The sequence below is a fragment of the Lytechinus variegatus genome, chromosome 4 (genome assembly GCF_018143015.1).
Source record: "Lytechinus variegatus isolate NC3 chromosome 4, Lvar_3.0, whole genome shotgun sequence".
NCBI lineage: Eukaryota > Metazoa > Echinodermata > Echinoidea > Temnopleuroida > Toxopneustidae > Lytechinus > Lytechinus variegatus.
In genome coordinates this window covers 22,820,216-22,847,520 of record NC_054743.1, presented here as the reverse complement: position 1 = coordinate 22,847,520, position 27,305 = coordinate 22,820,216, and the positions used below count along the sequence as shown (strand labels likewise).

Below are 27,305 nucleotides of genomic sequence, written 5' to 3'. Positions count from 1 at the left end.
ATATTACATTATGGTATTTTCAAACGAGATATTACTGAAAAGTAACTTATGTATTTCAGTCGAATCTATATAATGTCAAATGGTTAACATGTAAAGCAAAGTATTTTCCAGTGATGAATGATACTGGACTACACTATTAATGTGTAAGGAATACCAAAATTACATTGTGCGCTCCAATGTTAGAGTATTTCACCACTTTGTGTATAGCATGAATATAGTCAAGTTTGAAAGTACTTGAAATGACCGGTATAAGACATTATCCGAGCAAATTTGGAGTGGAACTCATACAGAGTAGGATGATTTGGTTAGTGCGTAAAACTATTGTTTATATACTTCAGAATTGGAAGTGGAAATAGATGCACATCTCCCTAAAGATATGAGGACACCCGCAGCTCGAAAACCGATTGATTTATATGATTTATTGTGGAGTAATACTTAGCTGTACTTATCATAATGTATTGATACTGTTTTGAGACATCTCAAATTACCCAAATCTTATTGACAAAATAGTGTAATTGTACTTTGTAAGAACAAAATATTGTTTTATAGGAACATTTTGTTTCCAATTTATATTCAAACATTTCATTGATTATGATTTGAGTATAGGATATATATTTTTCCAATTTAATTTAGGTTTATTAAGGTACAAATTGATAGGACTTGTATTTTCATATGATGTTATTTTAGGTTTAGTTGATATATTTAGATAGTATAGGTTTAGTAGATATTAACCATTGCTATATTGTAGAGTGTTAAAGGAAACTAGTATTAGTAGAAGATAAATTAAAAAGTTTCACAATATTATTATTTTGTTTTACATGAAATTCAATTGTTTAACTATGTTGGACTTGGACCATTAGTTCAATATATTTTTTTAAACAAATGTGGGAAAGCCACATTTTCTAACAAAAGGGGATGTTATGTGATGATAAGACATATCTCACATATTCAATATTATATCAATACATAATCTATACTTAATCAATACTTCTACAGGAAGTATACCAGCTCCAACTTTCATTAGAAAGTATTACTCATTCTTCTTCCAGCTAAACTTCTGACGCACACACATTTTATGAGTTTCTTATTCACTACATTTCATGTTCTCCCTAAAAGGTCAACTCCCCCAATTCAGAGTAAAGTTATGACGTACAGATTGTTTTGGTCAAGCGTCCAAGGTTGACCAACACCTGTTTGATCGTAAAGAGTCTAGACCAGACCAATATATAAGGGGTTCACTTCTGAACCCAAATCATATTGTTGGAGATTACTTCAGAGATTGTTAGAGATTACTTCAGAGATTGTTAGATTGGTTGCAGATTACTTTACAGATTGTTCCAGCATACAGACAGCTACAGAAGAGTTTATATTTTATACTGCAGAGTATAGTCACCATCAGACTTACTCATGTTCTTGTATTATTTGTCATCATCATCACCTTAGCTATCATCTTCAATAAATGTATATATGAACTGTACAGGCTTTGTATTGACTCCTTCATTTAAGTCTGGTTGAAAGTTAAAGTGCAATCGATCCAGCCCCCAACACAACATGGTGGAGAACCCGGGCAAGATCACAAAATAATACTCTGGAAATAGCTTTGATGAAGTCTTGAGAATAAAACATTATTTGGTTTCTAAAAAAGCAATACATAAAATCACATTACGAAGTTTCATACATGTTTGGGAAAAGAGAATGAAGAACCATGTATAAAATATATTATAAATAATCATTTCATCTTTATCAAAACAGAAATATGTAAGAATCAAAATACAAACTGAGATCACTGAACATGGGTATAGAACGGTAATAATTTGGTGATCACAAACACAAATTATCACACCAAAATACATGTAAGGGCAGGATAACAACAAATGAACAATGCTTTAGGGAGTCTAAAAATAATCATATAATCACTTCGCAATCAGGAAAACATGAAGGGGCTGGGAGAGGAAGGACCGATGGTGAAGAAGGTTAAACAAAACTTAAAGATTGAATACAATCACCCTTTCCTATGGCACATCATCGATGCCACAATTTGGGTCGCTCTAAAAAAATGGCACAGTTTATTGTCTTAACCACCTTTTTTGCAATCTAGCACTCCAGATTTCCCTTTACTTATTTTTTCTAATGGATAGATTGCCACTGCACCCCATATGTATTTGCTTGGTGGCCAGCGATGCTTAAAGTTTGAAAATGTATCTGAAAAATGATTAAAAATCTATAGCAGTAACATCCATAAACAAAATCATTGAAATTGCATTTTCAGTAAATCTTGCAATGTTTCTATTACATAATATTTAAACAATAAAATGGAAGGATGGCAAATGCACCACAAATGTGTTTGGTGACCTATGATGCTGTGCATGTACCTTGAAATGCAACTGCATTTCAAACACCCTTTATAATATTTACATCCATTCCACAATAATTCATCATCTGAATTAAAATTTCCATATCTTTCAGCATTTCTTTAGATTTTGTTCGAGCAATGACAGGGTCAAATGGCCATTAAAGGGGAAGTTCACCCTGACAAAAAGTTTATTGTAAAAAAATAGCAGAAAAAATAATAAAAGATATTGCCGAAGGTTTGAGGAAAATTCATCAAATAATTAAAAAGTTATTAGAATTTCAATTATTTGATTTGTGACGTCATATGCGAGCAGCATTCCTACATAGCGAATGGTAAAAATCAATGAAATGTAATTTTCTCAGAAAATTGAAAATGGTTTTCACTGTAACTTTTGTATATCAATAGACAAATCATTTCACACCCGATCATGAAAAGAAAACAAAATTAAGTCATCAGGAACCATACAAAATTTGAAATTCATACATTTTATATTACATAACACGTGGGGCAGCTGCTCGTTTATGACATCACAAATCGAAAATTTTGAACTCTAATAACTTTCTTACTCTTTAACGGATTTTCCTCAAACCTTCACCAATATTTTTTTACTATTTTTTCTGCTATTTTTACAACAAAGTTTTCTTCAGGGTGAACTTCCCCTTTAATATACATACAGCATGTGCTTGGAGGCAATTCATGCCTTGGCTTGAAAAGTGGACAAGTTGATAAGATTAACTTCCGTAATAAAGTCATTTGTAATCCCCATACAATTTATATTTGGATCTTGGAGTTGTTAGGAACAAGAAACAAAGGAAATAAAGAAAATAAGTATAAAGAAAGTGATGAAAAAAGCAAAAAAGAGAACAAAGACACCGTGTAATAAAGCATGCAAATCAAGAGATAATTACTGAAAGTTAAGAAGTGGGGGAGATCACAATAAAGAATAATGAGATAAAAAAGAGAACAATCACTTTTACTTGATGGATCTTGGGTCATCTTTCATGATATCATCCACTCAATTCACTAGACGATTCTTGGTAAACATACCTACAGGGTAGCCAAAGGATGCCTGGGATTTGTGTATCTAAGCTTCAGAGGGTGGAAATTATTCATTTGATGAGAAATAATGCATCTTTGGATAAATACTGGGCATGGGGTCAATTAGGATGATGCTTGATCTTCGTGTCCTTCTAGTCTACAGGCAAAGACCTTTCATTGGTTTTCGCAGTCTGCATAGTGCATAATGCAGGGCCTGAAGTAGTTGGACTAGATGCACTGTGGCATGTAGTCTTCACTCTTGACATGGTATAATAGGTTATACATGTAGTGTCAAATTTGAGTCTGTGCTTGTAGACTAATGCTAGATGGAACATTTCGTCAGTGATTTCATGAACTGGCTCAAACCTCGGCTGGTCTCCAAAACATGATTTAGAGATAATCGCTTTCAAAGTTCGAATGTTTTTCAGACCGTCATAACTTCACCCTTCGAAATAAACCAGATTATTTATACCAATCTAAAGCATACATTCTATTCTTTCATAATATGCACAAGTGTGTCCGCAATCCGTATACATTCTCTCAATATTTGAAAAGGGGTGCATGTATAGCTGCCAATTTTTCCACAAAACAGGGGGTTTGGGCCAGATCGTAAAATCACACGTACCATGCGCACTGATTTTTAGCATCACAAACCACGGTTTGAGCCAGTTCCTTTAATCATTTATGCCATGCAATAAATAGATTTAGAAAATTTGACCGAAAATTAGGTTTGAGCCGGTTCGTAAAATCACTGACGATATGGAATAAAAGAGGGGCTGACTGATGAGGAAAACTGAGGTTCGAAAAGGCATTCCCAAGAGGGTATTTGAATATCCTTGAATTTTACTTTTTATACAAGGAAGGGGAGTGGAGGAAAATATGGCAAAGGGTAATGGGGTACCCAAATAAGCTCTCTTCAATGAAGTATGTAAATATGGGATGGTCTTTATAATATTGCCTTTTCAAACACAATTGAGAGCAAGGAAAACCTAATGCGGTCTTAAAGAGTAGAAGTTAAATTTTTAATAAGGAAAAATATACAGCTTTACACAAGATGGTTTCTAGAATTAGACAAGACACAGAAAGAAAGAAATAAAGACAGAAAGAAAGAAAGAAAGACAGACAGACAGAAAGAAATAAGACAGAAAAAAATACAAAAAAGGTGGCAATAAAAATGAAGAAAAACAAGTAGTACAATGTGTGTTTAATCAACTGGCACATCTAACAAAAGTGAGTGAAAAGGTGGGTCAACTCCTCCTCCGCCCCCAAGGAATGGTTTTATTTGTCACTCAGCACAAATTTAAAGAAATGAAACAGAGCTAAAACTAGGAGTCTTCAAAACAAAAGCCATAACAGAGACAAATGGAAACAAGTTGGATGATTGAGCAAAAGCTCCTTATCGGACAAACAAAGCTAATTGTTTACATCAATGGCATAGGGCTACAGATACCTCTACAAACAAACACTCTCCTCACACAATGCATCTTCATTTGGTTCTGACACCACAAAACGCTTGGGGATCGGACGCAGATGTATCCAGGCTTGGGATACCGATGGATGGTGCACCAACGTTTGTCAGAGGGTAATAAGGGTCATCTATCACGCTGTAAAGATGGATGAGGGGGGTTGGGCAGACCCCATTAAAAACCGGCAACTCTCCAAATAAGCAATTTCTAATAACCCAATCCGAACCTGTCGTCTCTCTGGTTTATACCATGACGGAATGTGAAGTCTTCTTGAAATACTCTTTGATTCCCTGTAATCTGGTAATAGTGTCTGCTGAGAGCCAGAGAGCAGTGTCCTGACAAAGTGGTTCATTCACTCTTGACCATCAATCCTAGACTTGAAATTGTAAGCTAATTCATAAAGCTTGTTTAGATTACAGCTAAAAAAAACAGCATTTAACTACTGATTTGAATGAAAAAAATTTGCAATTAGCAATCGAGCACACAATGTAGAGGTAATTAATGAAGCTTATCATTAATAATAATGAACTTCATAAACTACCTCTGTCAATATGCATATTAAAAATTGTAAGCCAATTCATAAAGCTTGTTTTGACTGCAGCTAAAAAACAGCATTTAACTATTGATTTGGATGACAAAAATGCAATTAGCAATTGAGCACACAATGTAGAGGTAATTAAAGAAGCTTATCATTGATCATAATGAGCTTCATAAACTACCTCTATCAATATGCATATTAAAAGCAGATGAAATTTTTTATTTTTTTTAAACTAAAATGATTTCAAGTGTTCTAATCTGAGACTACCATTATTTTATCCCTATTTTATACAACCTGTTATAAATGGCAAAATACATTTTTTTCTTCAGCTAGACATAGATATAAACATGTTTTTTGAAAAAAAATTGATTGGCCAAGATGGAATTTGTCAAAAATCTAAAAAGAAATCTACATAGATCTCAAGCTTTCATCATTTCAGACACCAACTGATTATCAACCAATCAAAACCTCCCATTATGGACTTGCATTTGACTTTGTTAGTTGCCATTAAATCATGCAACAGGTTGCATGAATGATTGAGAATAAATTTGCAAATTGTAACATTTGTTACTTGAAACGGCTTGAATGGGCCATGGAACAGGGGGGGGGGGAACAATGTACAAGAGTCTTGCTAAGGTGACATGGAAAATGGAGTTATTGGTCAAGCAAGAAAAGTGGAAGGTGAGGACTTCACCTTTGAACTTCTGACCTGAAAATCAATAGAATTGATGAGATCAATGCAAGTATCTTACACACCAAATTATATGAGCCTAGGTTCAATCAAACTATAAAAGTTTTCGTGTTTACAAGGACTTTAGAAGGGTAAGATGAAAACATGTCAGTGTGACCTTGACCTTTGGACATCAAAATCATTAGGCTTCCTGGGATCCATGCTAATATAATACACACTAAATTATATGAGCCTAGGTTAAGTTAAACTGAAGTTATCGTGTTTACAAGGACTTTAGAAGGATAAGATGAAAATATGTCACTGTGACCTTGACCTTTGACCTAAAAAATAGGCTTCCTGGTATTGGCAAAAGCATTTACATATATGGTATAACATGATAACGAAGTTCTCTTTTATTTGCAAAAAAAAAGACACTGAATGACCACATGACTCCTGTATAAAATTGACACAATGAGAAAAATGTGCTTTGAACGTTTGTGAACATATTTTTTTTTTCCATTTTGAAGCAGTTCCCAAATACCTTATATCACAAACAAACATTTGTAAGAGTTTGCAACACTCGTCAGAGAAATTGACGATGTGATAACTTGCTACATTAGTAAGCTTTCGCCAGTAAGATACCACTTTTAGTTTACCAACCTACTGTAGTACTGTCCCCCTTTTTTCACAAATAGCTGCCCTGCCCCATCCAAGCACCATCAAAATAAGATACAGGAAACAAATTCTGACACTCAAGACTGACAGATTCATCCTGTTGCTAAAAGGTTTTCAAAATATATTTATTGAACTCATCCTATTGTCTCTTTAAAGTACTTTCAAATAGAGGTTAACCATCAATCTAGGCAATAGATCGGAAGCAGAGTCATCATTTATGATCTCTCTCAAAGTCTCCTGAATATATTGTTACATAAATATTTGAACAAAGACTCTGATAAGACACTAAATGGAACAAAGCTCACCAATTTATAGATACTGCATTTTAACGTTAAATAAAAATGCACAAACCCAATTCCGTAGCCCAAATCATAAAGAATCATAGATCTATACAACATGCAAGGACCAGTTAAAACTCATTCATTGGTTACTAAATGAGTTTTTTTTTAATGTAAGTTTTTTAAGGTAGCAAAAAGAGATCCAAAAAAGTACACATTTTACATGCAACATGTTCAGAGCATAAATTGACCAATTTATAATGCTCCAATTCAGCCTGATGACTAACTTTTGTACAAGTGGATTGATTGAAATTACAAATAAGCTTTGAAGAAAGAGATTTGTTGTTGTTGAATATGATATGATGACCAATTTATAATGCTCCAATTCAGCCTGACGACTAACTTTTGTACAAGTGGATTGATTGAAATTACAAATAAGCTTTGAAGAAAGAGAGTTGTTGTTGTTGAATATGATGGCGCTCTTGAATCTCTCCAGATTATACGTGCCAGTCGCTTTCGCACGTAGGACGTCGTTGGCAAAGGAGAGAGAGAAAGGGAGAGCAAGAAAGAGAAAAGAGAAAGGGGTGTATAACATTACAAATCTCTAGAAGTAAAAAGATACAAGAGAAACAAAAATTCTTGAAAAATGTTCAGAAGTATTACAAAAGAACAAAGCGGAGAATAAACACGTAGTCATCGTCTGTCCCCTAAATCCTGGAGTTTGTCGTAACAAGTTAGGCCATTTTGATATCACAGCACAGACATAAATTCTCAAAGCATTTTCGAAAATAAATTGTGAAAATTTATGTCCCGGATAGCTTCGCAATAACATCAATTTTGTAATTGAGCCTGTACAAATGTTTATAAGTGCAGGCAGTGTAAGTGGGACAGCACAAGCAATTGGGCAAACATATCTCAAGATACTGGAAATTTATGGAAATGAGCAGACTGAAACGAAGCCATGTTATAATTACTTAAGAGTGCATAAATCTAAACCAAACCAGTTTGTATCTTTTAGTGAGTGCGTCAGAGGGATGGGTTTAAAGCCAAACTCAATCAACTATTGCTATGGGCAATATTTCTTAGGGTAACGAATAAAATCAAGGGTATTTGTTACCACAGGGAATAATTTTGCTTTACAAATTTGAATAGCATTTTTGATCATAAGAGAAAAGCTCTCAACTAAGAAATGTACAGTGTAATATGTAAAAAATATGCTATACGAAAGACTTAATGCATAGCACTCTTTCAAAAATGTGGAGCAAATTGCGATACGATACTAGGAAAATTATTCCCTGTACCGCACTACATGTATCATAGAGATCTATTAACTTTTGACATAGTTCATTAAATCAATTGCTGTGAAAAAAAATAAAAAAAGAGTACGCTAAAAATCAGCAACACAGAAAGACGCAAAACTTTTACGATTGGTTTGAAGACCAATTTTTTTTTTTTTCCGTTGATGCCCGCAATAAAAATGTTGATATATTAACTAAGCACCCTAATAAAATATAAAATATTAAATCAATAAAGGTTACAGAGGAGTGACAACTTTTTGTAAATGCTGCATTTACCACTTTAAATGGTCTGTTCAAACGCTTAAAATCATGGAGCTTTACATGTACATGTATGCAAGGGTTGATATAACACTTGGAAAAGGCTGTCCCTCCTCCAACCTTTCAAATGTTGATCTACATGTAATATTTCATTTTTAGAATGACAATGCCATGCATATTTCGCATGTTAACTTTAATTTACTCATTTTCTATCAGCATTGTTTTGACACTTTTTAAATGGCAGTTTGATGGTCATTTCATTATTCTGTTCAGATCAAGATTTCAGCCACCACCATCAATTGAATTTATGTTTAAAGCAAATCAATCCGGACTCTAACCCCAAGTAATAATTTTAGTCCTTATTAAGAGCTCTGTAGCTTTCTTAAGAACAGTATTCATCTTCATGTAACTTTAATAATAAAAGAAATATTGACCGAACAAAAACTGAAGAGAACTGCGGCAGTCACGGAATCCATTAGTCAACGCATGATCATTATATGATCATCACAGGATCTCATTAAACAAAAATTGATAAGGTTATTCCTGGATAACAAAATTGCAGTCATCAGTCAAATTATGACTATGGAAAAGTCTAATCAAAATTTTTGATATGAAGTGGCATGTAAGTACCTTTTGAAGTTCATTGCCCTTTGAAGGATAATGTACTGCAAGCTCGAATAGTTGATTCAGGCATTTACATAGAGATTCAAGCTCTCTGCAGTTTGGGGGTACATAATTCATGTAAATCAAATCACTTATGATCTTTTATTATTTTTGCTATTATTACTATTGCCATCATCACATTTTTAAATTAACATTAACATTACTATTATCATCATCATTTACTATTATATATCTACATGTATAAAAGTACAGGGAAAACATCAAAATAAAATTCCATCTTGACCCTTGTCATGCAAACTCATACAATTTTTTTTTTCTGTTTTTCAAAATCTAATTCTTAATAAAAAGAATCTCTGATCTTTTGAACCTGTTGAAATATGTGTGAATAAATAAGTAAATAAATAAATAAATAAAATAAATAAATAAAATAGACTTTCCATATTCCGATGTATCTCCTGGGTGAGGGAGATATGGCATAGGTAGACCAATTCTTTGCAAAGTTCTTAATGTGAGACTGAGCTTTTGCATTTAAATCCTAACTCCACATGAATAATGCAGCTCTAACTACAAAGCAATGAATGCTACGTTTGATGGTGGTGTAAGTTACAAATGAGCCTTTATGAAACTAAAGGAGGCAGTGTACAAAAAAATCTCGACATTCTTGCGTGGGACAGCCGCCTACGGCCAAAGTGCATTTCATTACATACATCAATAAGAAGAAAGGAAATACAGATAACCTTTTGGGGGATGGATTGCTCCGGACTTCCTGGCACAATCATCTAATGATGATAAGAAAATCTTTCAATATCAGATTTAAATCTGAGTATTGAAGGTCAGCAGTAAAATAAAAAAAGGGGATATAACCAGCGAGCTGGCAGTTTCCAGGTACAAAAGTGCAGAGCAAAAATAATTATAATCATACAGATGAATAGAGGAAATTGCATATATCTCAAAATCAGAAGGGTATTGGTGATTCAATAAGGATTACATTTCATTTTTATACAGGAATAAATCTCAGAAAAAGATTACCTTCTGCCTTTAATCATTTAGATATTCATCTCCTATTAAAATTAATTTGTGGTGGGGGGGGGAGCCTCCAATCTTTTTCCTTCTTTTCTGTTATAACAACAGATATTGTATGAAACAAATATACAAAATATCTGATATAAACAGTATATTTCATATTTCATGAAAACCTAGATGCTGTCTGAAAGATGCAACTTATAATCAGGAATTTATGGTAAAAAAATACAGATACATTAAATCTATATCAAGAACAATATATCTATATTAAGAAAAAAAACTAAAAACAGGATTTTAATCGTCTATTATTTATAAAAAAAACACTACAAACACCACAAAATTTGAAAAACCGGTATTTGAGGGATCTGGATGGAAGGAACCACTCAAATAATCCATGATTTTGATTTCATTACAAATCAATTCAAGCTAGCACTGAGAGTATTGGAGATGGGTTGGAGAGAATTTTTTTTCACCTCTTTTTATTTCCTCTTTTTATCTCTTATCCTTCACTTTCTTCCTCTCCTTATCCTCACCATCATCATTTTGATAAATCTAGGAGTCCCCCAAAATGTAGGAGTACGCTCATAAAAGGACCTTATCCTGACAATGCAAAGAAATCAAGAGGTGAAATAGTATGTAAAAGTCAGAAGTATCCAAGAGAAAATACACCTATACCTACTTCATGCACACCTGGGAGTGTTATAATGCAATATTAAACTAAAATGAAATGGACTGTGGAAAAAGATCATCAATTAACAATGGAGAGGTAAATGTAAAGCATGCAAACATTGCCAGTGGATGTCATCTCCAACAGCATTCAAGAGGTTTTAATTCGTTAAAGTTTTCTCGGACAAAGAGACTGCCATTAGGGAAAGTCCCTGGCAAGAGTCGGGCCAAACTCTCCAGGGAGCAGTCTGGCTTTCAACTAATCAAAGACAAATCTTTTGAAAATCAAGAGCTCTGAAAAGATAAGGAAATGATCCTTACAATGCCTCCAGAGTGATCACACATACGTGTATATGCATCAAAACTCACACCCACACAAACAATATCAATTTCTACTTCTCCATTTCTATTCTCTGTTACATGGTTCTCTCTCTCTCCTTTAGTCCTTTTGTCCAATATTCATCACTTGTATTCATCATACTCTGATATTCTTTACTTCTTTATTTTCCTTTATCTAGTTGCTCTGTCTTCTCCATGATTGCATAAAGTTGCAACCACCCCCCCCCCCACGCCCCATTTGCATCTAAAAAGTCATGTAACTTCACAGCAAAAACTGTGGTGTTAACCAGTGTACACAGAGGACCACACCAGTTATTTTACATCGGTGTTAAATTGGTGGTGAAGTTTTACACCTATAGGTGTTATTACAACACCTTTTGTTGTTACATTTACACTCTTTAGTGTTATGTTTAATCTCTAGGGTGTAATCTTAACACCTCAGGGTGTGGTCCTCTATTAACACCAATTGGTGTCAGTTTTAACACCGCAGTTTTTACAGTGTTGTTATAACTTTTGTTATTTTCCCTAACTTTCATGGTGACATACAACACAAATAGTGAACATTCTATTCAACTTGACAATGCGTCATTGCATAAATATCTTTCTTTGTCAAATCTTGTACCATCGCAGTCATGCCTACTTGCTAATTGTACTCTGGCACAGTGAGTCAACTAGATACACTGTATACATGGATGTGCATCTATCTTTAGGCCTTAAAACAATTATGTTGCCCTCACAAGCCCAAAATCCGACATTTAGTTCTGTTAGCCAATTTTTTTCATTCCTTCGCTGCACAAAGATAATCACACATGACATGATGATTTATTAATGCAGTCAACATGCAAATTTAAGTGCTTTTTTAAACCACTGAATACAAATTTGGGCAATGTGTTTGCCCAAATCTGACATTTTCTCTAAAAAATACATTTGCACAAATATTTTGGGTGTGCAAGAAATCAAGAACAATGATAATAATATATTAATAGTGATACTGATTTCCACATTTTTCAGTCAGTCGGATAAGGCAGGGTGCTACATAAGCACTTGCCCGATTGCCCAGGGCAAGTTAAAGTTAGAGTTGGGCAAGTGTTTTGAAGTTGAGACCAAAACTACTTGCCTGAATTTGGCAAGCACAATTCTCACAGTAGAATGACCAAAATTAGGATCAATTTGATATGATATTGACCCTAATTTTGGTCATGGCAGGTAGATCAGTTCATGTCATAAGATAGAAAAAGGTCAATGGTTTTAAAAACTGCAAAACTTTTTCAAGGATTTTTCGGGCAAGTGAAATATATTTTGGGCAAGTATATTCCAACTATTTGAAAATGTATTTGCCCAACTGGGCAAGTGCTTCTAAAAAGTTATGTAGCACCCTGGATGAGGGCAATATCAAAATTTTATTAGGCCTTAATATATTTTGTGGATTCTTGTCTTGCATAACGGTTTGCGCAATACTGACATTGCATGCTGTTACACGTACATGTATATGCATGTGCCCTGTGCCACATGAGCATTGCCTTTGATACACTTAAAGAGTAACTTCATAAATTCTTATGTGCTAACAACATTATTTTGACTTCAGTTAGAGAGCATTTCTACTGGAGTAGTGAGAGCATGACTATTACTTAATACCTTTCAATCAAACAGATAATGTTCATAACCGATGACAAAGGGTACAGAGAATAACAAATGAAATCTTCAAGCATGGTTTACTTGAAAAGTCATGAAGGGAACCAGCAGCTGTCCATGCCACTTTTCGAAACAAACCTCTATCTTTTACAGTTTTACTGAATTTACAGAACATCCTTTATTATCACATATTAGTTAACTGCATAAATATTTATCAATGGAGGAGTGTATTAATACTAGGATTAAATACTGGCAGTTAGCTCTGCAATGCTACCTACATAGTAGACGTGGGCTCCGTAACACAAAAGTTTGCAATCAATCGCTAAATACCAATGACCAATCAATATCAACGTGGTATGCGCTCTGTTTGTAATACTGACCGGGAACCAATAACAGCGGTTCTTTCATATTTGCAATTCATCGCAAACCTTTGTGTTACGGAGCCCAGAAAGGGTTGGCCAAATATCAAATGCTAGGTAATTTTTATAGACTGCCGGCTCTATCAGTCATTAACAATTTAATGAAATTTTGAAGGGAAAAAAAAGAAAAATCACGATTTTGTTTCCAACTGAACAGAACCTGCAATGCTAGGAGGATATTGCTGCTGCAATGCAACGTACAGTAAGAATGATAGCAATGACCACACAGAAATGGTAAATCTTTGAAAGAATTGAGCATCATTGTACATTCCTGACAGAATAGCCTAAAAAGGATGTACATGTATACCCATGGGAGCAGTATAGGGACCCAGGGACGACTTGATGGCATGGAACAAAACAACATATATCATGAGAAAATGCGGACGTGTGGCCTTCCGAAGAGAGAAAAAAATCAGCCTTGTCCTTAGGGTGTTGGCTTATGAAGTATGACAAGAACGGATGCCAAACCGTCCACTCATTATGTTGCAATGCAACGTAAGATTGATAGCAATGACCACACGGAAATGGTAAATCTTTGAACATTCCTGAAAAAAATAGCCTAAAGGATGAATGCCCACGGGGACACTATGGACCCAGGGACAACTTGATGGCATTGTTATAAAACTACAAATATCATGACAAAAGGCGAACATGTGGCTTTCGGAAGAGAAAAAAAAAAATCAGCCTTGTCCTTTCAAAAAAAGGGTGTTGGCTTACGAAGTGTGACAAGAACAGAGGCCAAACCGTCCACTCATAATTGATTGATGCAAGTATGAAGCAGAAAATCTCAAAGAAGAATCCCTCCCGCCGGCATAACATGAATGATTTCAAAAGCGAAAGAGAAAAAATCTTTACCATCAGATTTGTTCACTTCTGTACTAGAAATAAACCCTTCTTGTCAAGGAAGGAAGTTGGTTGGATAGGGATGGCCTTACCGACTCCCTGCATTTATCTGCTTAATTTCTTTTTATTTGTTTGACCTTGCTGTCATTAGGTTTAACCTTTGCAAAAAAGACGCATGTGTCAGAGGATATATTTGCGTGGAGCGTTGTGGCCCAGTGGATTAGCCTTTGGACTTTGAAACAGAGGGTCGTGGGTTCAAATCCCAGCCATGGCGTAATTTCCTTCAGCAAGAAACTGATCCACAATGTGCTGCACTCAACCTAGGTGAGGTAAATGGGTACCGGTAAGAAGTAATTCCTTAAAAAGCTGTGTGCGCTATGGACACCTAGCTTAGCCGGGTAATATAGGAGCGCCTTGAGCACCTAACAAGGTGGATATGTGCGCAATATAAATACCCTATATTATTATTATTATTATGTATATTACTAAATCAAACCATAAATTTATTTGAAATGCAAACAAAAAGGAGAAAGGACCTACCATAATTCAAAGAATGTTAGTTCTTTGAAACAATTTTTTTAGAAAAAGTTTTTTAAAATGTTCTTATTTTTTGAAAAAAACAATCAAATAAAAAATAGAAGAAAGAGAGGCCATGTCATTCCATTTCTATTTACATGGTAATTTCTTGTGTGGGCTGAGTAATCTGCTGTTATAAGGTCGTGTATAAGCTTTATATGGTTTAAAGAGGATTATTCACTTTTCTGCAGAAATTGGGGTAAGTCCATATCCTAATAAATACCAGATCAGATGGCAGAAGATAAATGATCCAAGTGACCTGCATTTCCAACTTTCCTACATTATTATACTATGATGTTCAATAGTTGCATAATTCTATTTCTGAAGTTGTCCTTTTCACCTACACCGAAGGGAATATACCAAAGATTAGTTTTAAAAGTTCAAAAGCTGAGATTAATTAACTCTCGGATGCTGCTTGAATGTCACTGAATAAAAACTTGTATTTTTAATGAAAATAACAAGTAATCTGATATACAATAATTTTATAATTTCATCATCAGATACATGTAGCAAGTTGGCATTTACAAATCAGTTGGAAAACAATCATTTAGATGACAGGATATATAGTAAATGAAAAAAACATGACTAGTTCTAATTTCAATCTTGTCAGTCATCAGAATAACTCCCTAGAATTTGGAGTCGATGAAGAACAGAAAAAAATAGTGTAATATGTCCTTAATACAGAGAGGTTGATAAAGCCCAGTGGATTAGTTTCAGGCTTTGAACCACAAAGTCAGGGGTTCAAATCCCACTGCATCACTTGCATTCTTTGGCATGGTGTTTGTCTCCATGTATATTTGATACTCTTCACCCATAGCACTATATACCTGGTAGAAAGGAACTCCTTGAATAGTAGAGCATACAATCAGGAGAGTGTTTCGTAAAGCTGTTTTCTAAGTTGAGAGTGACTTTAAGAATGACTGGTGAACTTTTCTTACGCGCTAAACAATTGCAAACAAACATTTTGATCACCTGTCGTTCTTAAAGTCCCTCTTAACTTACCATGCTAAAGCTGGGTATGCATTTATTGCATTTTATTATTATCATTGTGGTATTACTCATGAAAAATATTGACTTATAACAAATAGGTCCCCTTTCATGTAGAATTCTATTCAGAAAGATAAATATACAAAGACATCAAACATGAAGAATTTGGAGAACTTGTGAAAAGTTGAGACCAAATAGCAAAAAACAACAACACAAAGCTGCTACAAAAGATTATCTGCAATGATCCAACGTATTAATTTTGCTCCAAAAATCAAAATAAAATTGTCTTTAATATCATAAAAGACAAATGCTAGTCCTACCAGTACTGTCTATCAATATACAGGCATACAATTCCCTACATAAAGCATTTTGGAGAAACTTTTTTGTGTATTTTCATTGAGATTCAATCGGTCTTGCAGTCGGCTTGCTTCAAGATTGAGTAAACATCAAACTCAAGCTCAATTTTTCATCATTATTTGCATCTCATTCTGAATTTCTTCCTCAATAAATATATTCCAATAAATTACTTTATCATTATCAAAAGTAGGAACTGTTCTTTCACACTATGAGAAACTACAATTTGTATCTGGTGAACTAAGTGTGGATTTTGAGTACAGGGTAGTCACATCGATGAAACCGGTTACACTTTGTAATTCCGAAGGTTCCTTACTCCCAAGGTTCGTAATTCCGAACCACATAAATTGCCAATACCTTGATGTTTGTTAATCCGAAAACGCAATAAGGTTCGTGTTCCGAAGGTTCGTTGATCCAAAAACAAAATAAGATTCGTTTTTCCAAAGGTTCGTTAGTATGAAAACGAAATAAGATTCGTTAATCATTTCGTTTTCAGACTAACGAACCTTCGGAATTATGAACCTCATTTTGTTTTCGGATTAACGAACCTTTGGAATTATGAGCGACCTCATTTTGTTTTCGGACTAACGAACCTTTGGAATTACGAACCTTCAGAAATACATGTGCGAACCTTCAGAATAACGAAGCTTCGGGATATCCGAACCTTCGGAATTACGAATGTATGCGAATGAAACCAAACACATTGTACTAACCAAGACAACACAGAATGAAATAAAAACACATGAATCTATAATAAATGTTGCCTTACCTGTTTAAGGATAGCCACTCCACCGTGCCATAGTCAACGAACCTAACATGACACATGATAATGTCTTTCCTGACTACTTCAATGATTTCTGCCCTGTACCATCTCTCGTCTACACTGTACTGGGCACAGCATGGCATATCTGTAGGAGACAAAACATTTTGTAAATTATCACTTTTGACCCTGGAAAGGATAGGTTTCCTACATTTCGGAAAGCATGCACATACACAGAAAACTTGTCACTTGTCCTTACAGTTAAAAGATTAGCCCCAAAATGAGTCAAAGTGACACATTTTGAGCCATAATGCTTTGATATACAATTTGACTCACTTATCTTTTCTGATTTTTTTTGCATACATGTGAAGCAGAGCTGCCAACCACACTTGACCAAAAATCCTATTATTTCCCCAAAAAAATCCTATTTTTAGTAAAAAAACCCCATATTAATACCCGTTGTGTACATCTCAATATTTTGTTGTGCTTACTGTAATTTTTACATCCGACAGGCAAGGTTCCACATTAACTTTTTTGGTGGTAGCCCATTCGGGCCACCAAAACCTTCGAATAATTTTTTTTGGTGGCCCAATATCAAAGTTTGGTGGCCCCAAAAATATTAAGAAAAACATTAATTAAAAATGGATATAACGAACTTCTGAAATATTAATTCTACAGTCACTACCACTAAGTCACTTTGAACATCTTGTATGTAAATCTTGTTTGCTGTTATTTTACTTTGCTAGTTGATTTGTGGTAAAATATAAATTTTTCTATCATTGTAAATATGGAATGATTGAAAGAGTATAAAATTATTGTTCCCAGGGTGAAGTCTGTATCACTTCCAAAAAGTCAAATGACCATTTTCATGTACAGTCAAATAATTTATCATGCCAGAGAGTTGTACGGTAATCAAATGTAACTCCACATAATCGAAGTGTCATTTAAATGCAAACAGAGTGTACTTTCTATACTATATAATAATAATATTTGGGGTTAACTGGCCAAGATTTAAATTGTTTCTCATAAAGACCTGCATCTTTAAACATCATTTCTCTTTGATATACAAAATAGCAGATCTTAATAATAATGTGAAGTTAAACGATTTAAGGTTATTCAATAGCAAATCTGTAAAAAGGATTTTTTTTACAAAATGCTCAACATCATCCCAAATCCTTGCCCTCTTTCTGGTCTGTTCTTTCATAAAGTAATCAATCTTAGATGTACACATAAAATTTTCTGGTCTGTTCTTTCATAAAGTAATCAATCTTACATGTAGATGTACACATACATGTATGTCTGTCTTGCGTTTAATATATACCATGAAATGAAAAAGGTCATCGCTTTGATTAATGATATCGAAAGGATAAGATGGATTACTTTCAGTTGTTAAACACTATCAATTTACAAGAAATGTAAGCCTACGGGAAGGAAAAATCTACACCATAATCTTATAATGTATCTTAACATATTTTTTTTCCCGAGTAGTTTACTGATGGGAGAAAAAAGAGAGAAAAGAACAGGTGATTATTCTCTCCTGCTAATTTTCATCCCTTGATACCTCCCCATTCATCATTTTAAGAATCACAAATTGATAGGAGCTTCGGACAGGATAAAACTAAAAGAGAATGAACATATGACTTGAGTGCCAAGTATTGATGCAGTACCCGGAGAAACATGAAAAATACACTAGCTGCATTTTGAATGCATTATACACAAGATAGTATAATCTGTCTTTATAGACTAGTGTTGAAATGTTTAAATTTCTAAGAAAATTATTTATTTCTCTCTTTTCAACACTCTACATTTACATGAAATTTGCTTTCAATGGGACATAAGACAGCTAACTTTTTCTGAATAGGAAGCATCTTTGGATGTTTTGATGTGGTATTCAGGGGGCTGAGCTGAAAGTGTGTGTGTGGGGGGGGGGGGGGGCTGACCATGCAAAAAACATCATGGTTTTGGTTTACATGATGTTAATTATAATCATCAACCATCACTATCAATCTATAAACAAACATCGGACAAATGGAACAGAGAAAATAAAATACAGAAAGAAAACAGACAATGAAAAAAAAAGGCTTGAAAAAAAAAAGGTTAGATGAATAATAGATGAGATTGAAGTATGGAAAAATGAAAGAAAGAAAGAAAGAAAGAGCAAATTAGAAGTTAGGAATAAATTAAGAAATATTAAGAAAGATGAGAAAGAAATTCAAGTGATGAAAAGAGGCAAAAATTAGCATTATTACCAAAGAAAGACATACCAGAAAAAAGGAAATAGTGAAAAAAGGTGAAAAAGTCATAAAAAGAGAGAAAAATAAAGTTCATAGGAGGAAATCAAAAGCAGAGTCTAGCATATTGAAAGATACCAACAAATTACCCCCACCCACTATATTATAGATATATCTTCCAGCTGGTTAAAATACATTTACTTGTCAATTTGTGGTCAACTCTATCTACAGGTACAAAGCATGCGCACGACACATGATTGTGAAAGCTGGATCAATGTGTCTTAGAGACTGGGAACACCTTGCATCTAATAGTCCCATTGTTCCCATTACACTGTCCAGTCACATGCTCACTCCCAGAGAGCATTTCAAGAAACAAATGTAGGTGACTTTCACCAATAACTAATATAAACTACTGAATCCTATCACCTGATTGGCTCAGAACAGATAAAACTGGCTTATTTGCTTCATGAAGCACTCCCCACCTCTCTCCAACTGAGAAAAAGCTGGTCACAGGCTCAGCATTTGGATGCATGCACCGACCATACAATCGCTACCATTTTTACCATTTTGGAGGGGGACCATATCAGCTCTACCTGGGTGCGTTTCGAAAAGAGTTCAGTGTGACTTTAAGCCTTAATCCTAAAAAGACGGGGGGGGAGGGGGCTGATTCAGCCCCCCCCCTCGACATTTTTTGCGATAAATCCGCCACGCGAAATTTTTTGACTGCGTCGCTCGCTGACATTTTACTTTCAAGTCTCCGGCAACTTTTGAGACCAAAATTGTGACCCCCGGGTACGCGGTTCCAAAATTACGCAACATTTCGTAAGTGCATGCAGACCCCAAATTACTAAAAAACGTGAATTTGTGTACAAATCCAATGCAAATAGTGTTCTTAGCCGAAATTCATAAATGTATCATTATTTTTCCTTTTACTGCTTAAAATCAATCAATTTTATCTTTTTATGGTCAAAATAAATTCCCCAACAATTTAAATTGAAAAAACAATAAAAAAACAAAAAGTCAAAAAACAAAGAAATACATAAGAAATTAGAAAACAGTAGAATACATAAGAAAATAAATGTGATTTTGAAATTTTTTATTTTGTAGATAATGCCATGGGTAACGCGTGTGCCAATTTTCGTCGCAATCGCGGGATCGACGGCCGAGATCATAAGGGGGGGCTGAATCAGCCCCCCCCCCCAGTCTTCTTAGGCGTCGAAATAGCCCAGTCTATTTAGGGTTAAGGGAATTCTTAAGTGCTAACATGCACATGATGTTCAATGCACCACCTCACTGATTGCTATGCAACTGCAACATGTTCCCAGGGCATCACCGATGTGGTGATGTTGCACAACTGAGTAATATAATTGTGACCCTTAATGTAGTTCAACTTCAATATTTGTGAAGCACCCCCCCCCCCTCCTCTTGGTTGCGTAGCCTACAGATGTACATGTATACTGAACAGGTTAAATACAGCAGTGACGCTGATCCTAAGCCATGCCATAAAAAAATCACTGCTTAAAACCTCTGGAGACATGGAATAGGATCATAGGAAGTTCATGAACTGCTTTAGATGGTTTAATACTAGTAAATCTTTTTTGAGATGCACATGTACGTCACTGGCGAATCCAGGGGGGGGGAGCAAAGCTGGCCCGTGCCCCCCTTTTGAGAGGCACAATTAAAATTTGTAATGTGAAAATGCTGTTAAAACAGAAGTGTGCCCCCCCCCCTTTTTGAAAGTGAAGACCTTATTTTTTTTGCTTGTCAAATTTTTCCTTGGGAAAATGCCCCCCCCTCCCCCCCATTGGAAAATCCTGGATCTGCCCCTGATGTACATGTAAGGCAAAACAGACTATTTACCCTGATGGCTACTGAACTCACTCAGATTTTAGTAAAGAAACTGACTTTTCTTCCCTTGGCAATGGGATTAATAGCCATAAACAACATACACAAAAGAAAATGAAGTTTATCGTACAAATAAAGAAACAGCAAGGCTGCATTCTTCTAGAATTGCACATGCTTTATCAAACCGATGTGTTGGCTCAGTTGATTTACAAGAGTCCGTCTCACAACCGAGAGATCAGGAGTTCAAGCCCCGGCCGCGTCATACCAGAAGACGGTAAAAGATGGGACGGGACAGGAGTTGCTTCTCCCGTGTTTGGCATTGAATGATTTAAATGGGCAATGCCGTTGAACGATTTAAATTGGCAATGGCGTTGAACGATTTAAATGGGCAATGCCGTTCTGGTGCTGCATAGGAGCTACTGGGCCCAGGATCAACAGTTATGCTCAGCCCGAGACATTGATTGATGTGTACAGGTCAAGTCAAATTAAAGTAATTATGCAAAAATGTGCATTGCTCAAAATTGAGAAGAAAATAATGCCTGAAGCAATCACCTACCATAGTTAGAGGCATTCAGCCTTTTGTGAGCCATCATCTGTTTAAACTGAAGCTACATTAAGTCACAATCGACCAGAACTAATAGAAACACTCTTCTTACTGCGATAGGTGGATAGATTCGCATGTACCTGTATGGTAGTACCAACTGCTTCCATAACCCTTATTAAACTAGGGGGGGGGGTCAATTTGACCCCCCTCGACAAATTTCATCACTACGCCGTCGCCCAAAGTTTTTTGATCGCGCCGCTCACTGACTTTTTACTTTCAAGCCTTGCGCATCTTTTGAGACCAAAATTGCGACGCCCGGGGACGCAGTTCTGAAATTACTCAACATTTTGTAAGTGCATATCAGACCCGAAATTGCTCAAAAACGTGATTCTGTGTACAAAGTCAATGCAATTTGTGTTTTTCAACCAAAAATCATAGATGTATGATTATTTTTACTTTTGATAGTTTAAAAGGATTTATTTTATGCTATTTATGATCGCAGAAGGGTCCCTGACAAAGTTCCTTGGAAAATAAACAATAAAAAACAAAGGTTTGAAAAAAAAAGAAAAACATAAGAATTTAAAAAACAATAAAATACATAAGAAAGTAATTATATTTTTGCAATTTTTTGGTAGATATTTGTTAGAAATGTAATAATTGATACTCCAACCAAAAATTAGCATTCTACTTTCTATAGAAAATTGAGTTAAAGGCAAAAACATACACAAAAAAAACAAAATTTAGGGCAAATTTCATATGCTTATTTGCATAGTTAATTAATTAAAAATATAAAGAATTAATTAAAAAATTTTTTTACCAAACAGTCCTGTAGTTTACATACAGCTCCACACGCGTGCAAATTTTCACAACGATAGCGGGATCAGCGGCCGAGATCTGAGGGGGGTCAAATTGACACCCCCCCCCCCCGTATATACATGTACAGTCTGAAATAGCCCAGATAAGATAGGGTTAAAGGACAAGTCCATCCCAACAAAAAGTTTATTTGAATAAAAAGAGAAAAATGTAACAAGAACAACACTGAAAATTTCATCAAAATCAGATGTAAAATAAGAAAGTTATGACATTTTAAAGTTTTACTTAATTTCACAAAACAGTTATACGCACATCCCAGTGGGTACGCAAATGAGGAGACATCATCCACTCACTATTTCTTTTGTATTTTATTATAAGAAATATGGAATATTCTATTTTTCTCCTCATTGTCAAGTGAAACGATGATTAATTCCTCCCTGAACATGCATTTTTTAATACTACATGTATATGATTCAGTCAAGTTGGTCCTTATTGTAAAATCTATACAAACTGAATTATTGTATAATTCAAACAATAAAAAAAACAAAAGAAATAGTGAGGGACATCATCGACTGTCTCATTTGAGTTGCGCATATCACTGTTTTGTGAAAAATAAGCAAAACTTTAAAATGTCTTAACTTTATTTTACATCTGATTTTGATGAAATTTTCAGCATTTTGCTAGTTTGATTTTCTTCTCTATTTATTCAAATAAACATTTTTTTCTGGGGTGGACTTGACCTTTAAAGGGAAACTATTACTACTTTCAGAAGCATCTTGTTGAAGCAACATTCAATTTGTATGAAATAGCTTGGTACTATAAAAAGAAAATAGGTAGAATGCATCCCCATATATTTCACAAAGATGTCCTTTCCTCTAGGTCATACAGTATCTAGTGGATGATGTCTAAATATGGATACATATAATATATATATACATATATGACTTCACATGTGCATTCTAGATAAGGATTTCATTGGTGCAATACAACAGAATATATTTGCCAGTCTCCCCAAGCGCCTTTTAAGATATAATCTATGCCCGAAGCATTTGCTTTCTGCCGATAAAACAGATTTAAGCCAGAAAGTAGGGTTGAATGCTTGCATGCATGTGGCACGTGATGGCAACATGCATGCAAAATGAACAAGAGATTGTGATTGATAGTTCCTTCCTCAAGAAAGAAGTGGAGAAACAAAGAAGAAAGTTTGCTTCAAATAACTATCGACTACTTTCAAAGTATCATGTTTTCACTAAATAGCTTTTATTGAATAATTAAAGATTTTGCAGCTTTATTAGGGGTGCATCTTCTGATGTCAATACGAATAAATGCCTTGAATTTTACTACGGTAAGAAAATCTAAATGCCCTCAGTTTTGTGTGATATCATGAGTCTGATACAACAACACTCCAAAGGATATTTTAAATATAGCTCGTCCATGTTGCTCCTGTCTTTTATTGTGCTTTTTCTGTGTTGTTTAATGACAACATTATATGTAATATGCATACACATTACAGATGAAGGTACATGTACATGCAGTGCTTACAGACAAATAGAAAAACTCTTAAATTTGACACAATAAGTTTCTATTTCAAATTAAATCATGTCACAATTTATGAAAACAATATTTACCTGGTTGCGGATTGAGAAGAAAGGGCAGGTGAGGGGCCATAATGGCGAGTTCAGCGACAAGTTCCTCTGACTCTAAGGCATGCTGGGCAGCTTGTGCTATGATTGGATCGGGATCATCTTCATTGGTTTGAGTGTATTGGATATAAAGCTGGATAGGACAAGATGTGAAAAAGAAAGACAAAGGTGAAAAAAAAAACAAACTTATAATCTCTATAGAGTGGATGGCTATTCAGGTTGTATAGATTCTGTTAGATTAATAATGATTTTATGTGTCTTTAGGGTCAGGGAAAAAATCAATATATATATTTTTTTCCGGGGCTACTTTTGAACTCACCAGCGCAATTTTGCTACATTACAATAATGTTTACATTGGGTCCTTAGGGAATTTAGGAGTTCTTTTATTTAATTTTTACAAGGCTCTTTGTGACACTATGGGAGCGAATTCGCCCCAAGGCCCTTAAATTTTGCTGTTTTGGATATGCATATTTGCACACTTTCAAATTACTGCCAAATAGTCAAACATTAATACTTCACTTTTTTTCTTCTTATTTTATCTGTTCCTTTTGATGATTTCTTTTTTAAAATCATGGCATTTTTTTTTTAAATAAAGAAGACCACCACTTTTGGTAAAATGAGCAACCTTGAATAAATATAGATATATGAATGAATAAAAAAAATATCAATGAACTTACTAAGTCTGGCTCATCCAGATGGCTAACGGTGACCCAGAAGTATACCCCGACATCAGGGAGCATTGTGGGACGGAATGCCTGACCCGGTGCAGCCATCATCGCCCCGCCCTCTTCCATCTCAACGGCTTCGGTCACGCCCTTGAGGACGTTGACGACGGAACGGGGGATTTCAGGATTGTAGTGAGCCCCATCTTCGCCATCCTGTTATTAATTAATGAGAGTTGAGAAAGAGAGAAAGGAATTGATCCACACTCTGGTCAAAGAGAAAAAACAACTACAAATTGATATTTTCCTTGTTTCTGATACAAATTAATTGCTACTGCCACTGTATTGTAACTTTTAGAATGTAAATGGATGTTGAATTCAACTTTGAACTTTGAATGGGGGCAATGTCCCACAATGTCTAAGAACTGAAACATGCTGCTTCTAAATCTTTTCTTGCATCATTCTGAACGAGACTTTATATATTCCTACTGATGTTATATAATAACAAGCAACTATAAAACATTTCTTTATTTCAAGCAGGATGATAACAAGAAATGTTTGGTTTTGCAAAAGACGTTTACAAGATTGGCTATCACAAACTCTCACAAAATGTCTGAGCTGGACAAAGAATATAGGTGAAGTTTGATTGCATAGTTTTATTCTTCAAGAAACAATGTGGTTTTACATCATTACACTTTTGACGGAAGTCCAGCTGCAAAATGAGACCTTCCCCATCCCCTGTCTAGAGTTTCCATCGCCTCGGCTAATGGATGGACCTCACATGATGAGATCATGAAGAGAGGGTTGGGGCAGCGTTAATCCCTTCAGGAGGTTTCTTATGATGGACTGGGGGCCGGTAGTTGAACAACAGCCACCACAAGAGAGTTAATTGCACAATGGCATTTTCAGATGATAGATTCATCAAGGAAAATACATTTAAAAACGTTCATCCACGAGATTGATTTTCTTTGAAACAAACACATTCTGGGGGAGGGGTCCCTTGTAGCAATATTTCAGGGCCATTTTAATCAAAAAATCCTAGCAGGGGAGACAAACATGTTTGTACATCAAGGCTGTTTACTAAGTTGAAAAAAGTATTCATTGAAAATAAGGATTGCTTTAAGAGCTAGAAACAATCAAGGTTAGTGTCGGAACTTTATAAAGTTAGTGTCTCAAAAAAAAAATCTTACTTCACTCATAGCTCGGCTAAACGCCGGTGTAGACGTCCCGTCAGTGATGGTGCTCGCATCATCCAAAGTCCCATCATCCAGATCTTCGCAGTCTGCAAGCAGCTCTGCAAAACCCTTATTCAGCATCAATCTCACGACACTCTCGCCAGTGGGTAGGGTCAACTCGACGGTTAATGGCTCATCTTTCACGCAAATTGCCTGCAAGTAAGAAAACAGGATTCAGATATAATTCTCAACATCATAGGTCCATGAAAGAAATGAATTATGACAGCCTAACCACAGGGTAAAGTATCAAATGATTAAAAAACAATTATCCATCATGGTGGTGGATTAGAAATTTGACTGCGATTTTTTTCCTGAAAATAACACATCAATAATGCATCTTCCCCCCCCCCCCCCCCTTGTGCATCTTCTCCTTCCTGAAAATGCCTATGGGTGCATTGACTACATGTGCATTCTCTTGAGGATACATTCTTGATAGACACAATAACTAATAATAACCACAAAGAGTTATGATTGATCCAATCAATCGTAACTCTACGGAAATCCATCAGTGTCACAATTTTTTTTCTACATACAATTTTCAAAATATCCTTTGTAAACAAAGTCTACATGTAACACACCGAATTGTCAAGAAAACAATGAATTTATTTAATTTACGTCATATCTAGAATACATTTTGAACATTCATTCATTTTGGATGTTGACGTTGCCGGCCGTCCATAGTTGTGATTGATCAGGTCAATCGCAACTCTTTGTAAGACGGGCCTCAGGACTAGCCCAGGGGATTAGCCCACAGTGATGGTTAAATGGGGAATGAAACCTTTTTGTAACAAATAGGCTTGTGTAGAAACAGAAAAATCAAAGAATAAGAATAAAGAAAGTTTGAGAAAAATCGGACAAATAATGAGAAAGTTGTGAGCATTTGAATATTGCAATCACTAATGCTATGGAGATCCTCCCATTGGCAATGCGACAAGGATGTGTGATGTCACTGATGAACAACTTTCCCTTTGGTGGACTATAAAATACCCTCAAAATGTCTCTTTTTGCTTTTTCTAATGATGATACAAACTCTTTATCCATGATGTATTCTTAAAAAATATGTAATACATGCCCTCATGTAGAAAGAACACATGATCTATGGATAGATGTGATAAAAGAGGCAATTCAAGTGAAAAATATACTAAAGTAATGGGGAGAGTTGTTCACAAGTGACATCACACATCTTTGTCGCATTGCCAATTTGCTATCTCCATAGCATTAGTGATCGCAATATTCAAATGCTCCTAACTTTCTCATTATTTGTCTGATTTTTCTCTAACTTTTGTTGATCTGTTTCTTTGATTTTTCTGTTTTCACATAAGCTATCTTGTTCCAATGGTTTCATTCTCCTTTAATAATGTTGCCACGGGTGTCTTATTGGTGATTTTTTTTTTACCCGATTGCTAAGAAAGCATGAATGCTTGTAAGCAAGCAACAAGAGGACCGACGGCTTAAAGTCCCCTCCGAAGGACCTGGTACTGAGGATTAATGCCTTACCAAAGGGCACTAGCGCACCAAGTGGGAATCAAACCCAG

At 35.2% G+C, this 27,305-nt stretch overlaps 1 protein-coding gene across 1 annotated transcript in view; it reads right to left on the bottom strand.

The window, feature by feature from the left end:
• LOC121412897 (RING finger protein 17-like) overlaps positions 1-27,305 on the bottom strand; it is an 87,873-nt gene that overhangs the window by 19,177 nt on the left and 41,391 nt on the right. Inside the window, exons 16-19 of the mRNA XM_041605660.1 lie at positions 25,726-25,923; positions 24,551-24,751; positions 23,859-24,006; positions 16,807-16,945 (exon numbers count right to left, since the gene is read on the bottom strand). Of these exons, the coding sequence (XP_041461594.1) occupies positions 16,807-16,945; positions 23,859-24,006; positions 24,551-24,751; positions 25,726-25,923 (686 nt within the window). The remainder of the gene's footprint in view (positions 1-16,806; positions 16,946-23,858; positions 24,007-24,550; positions 24,752-25,725; positions 25,924-27,305) is intronic.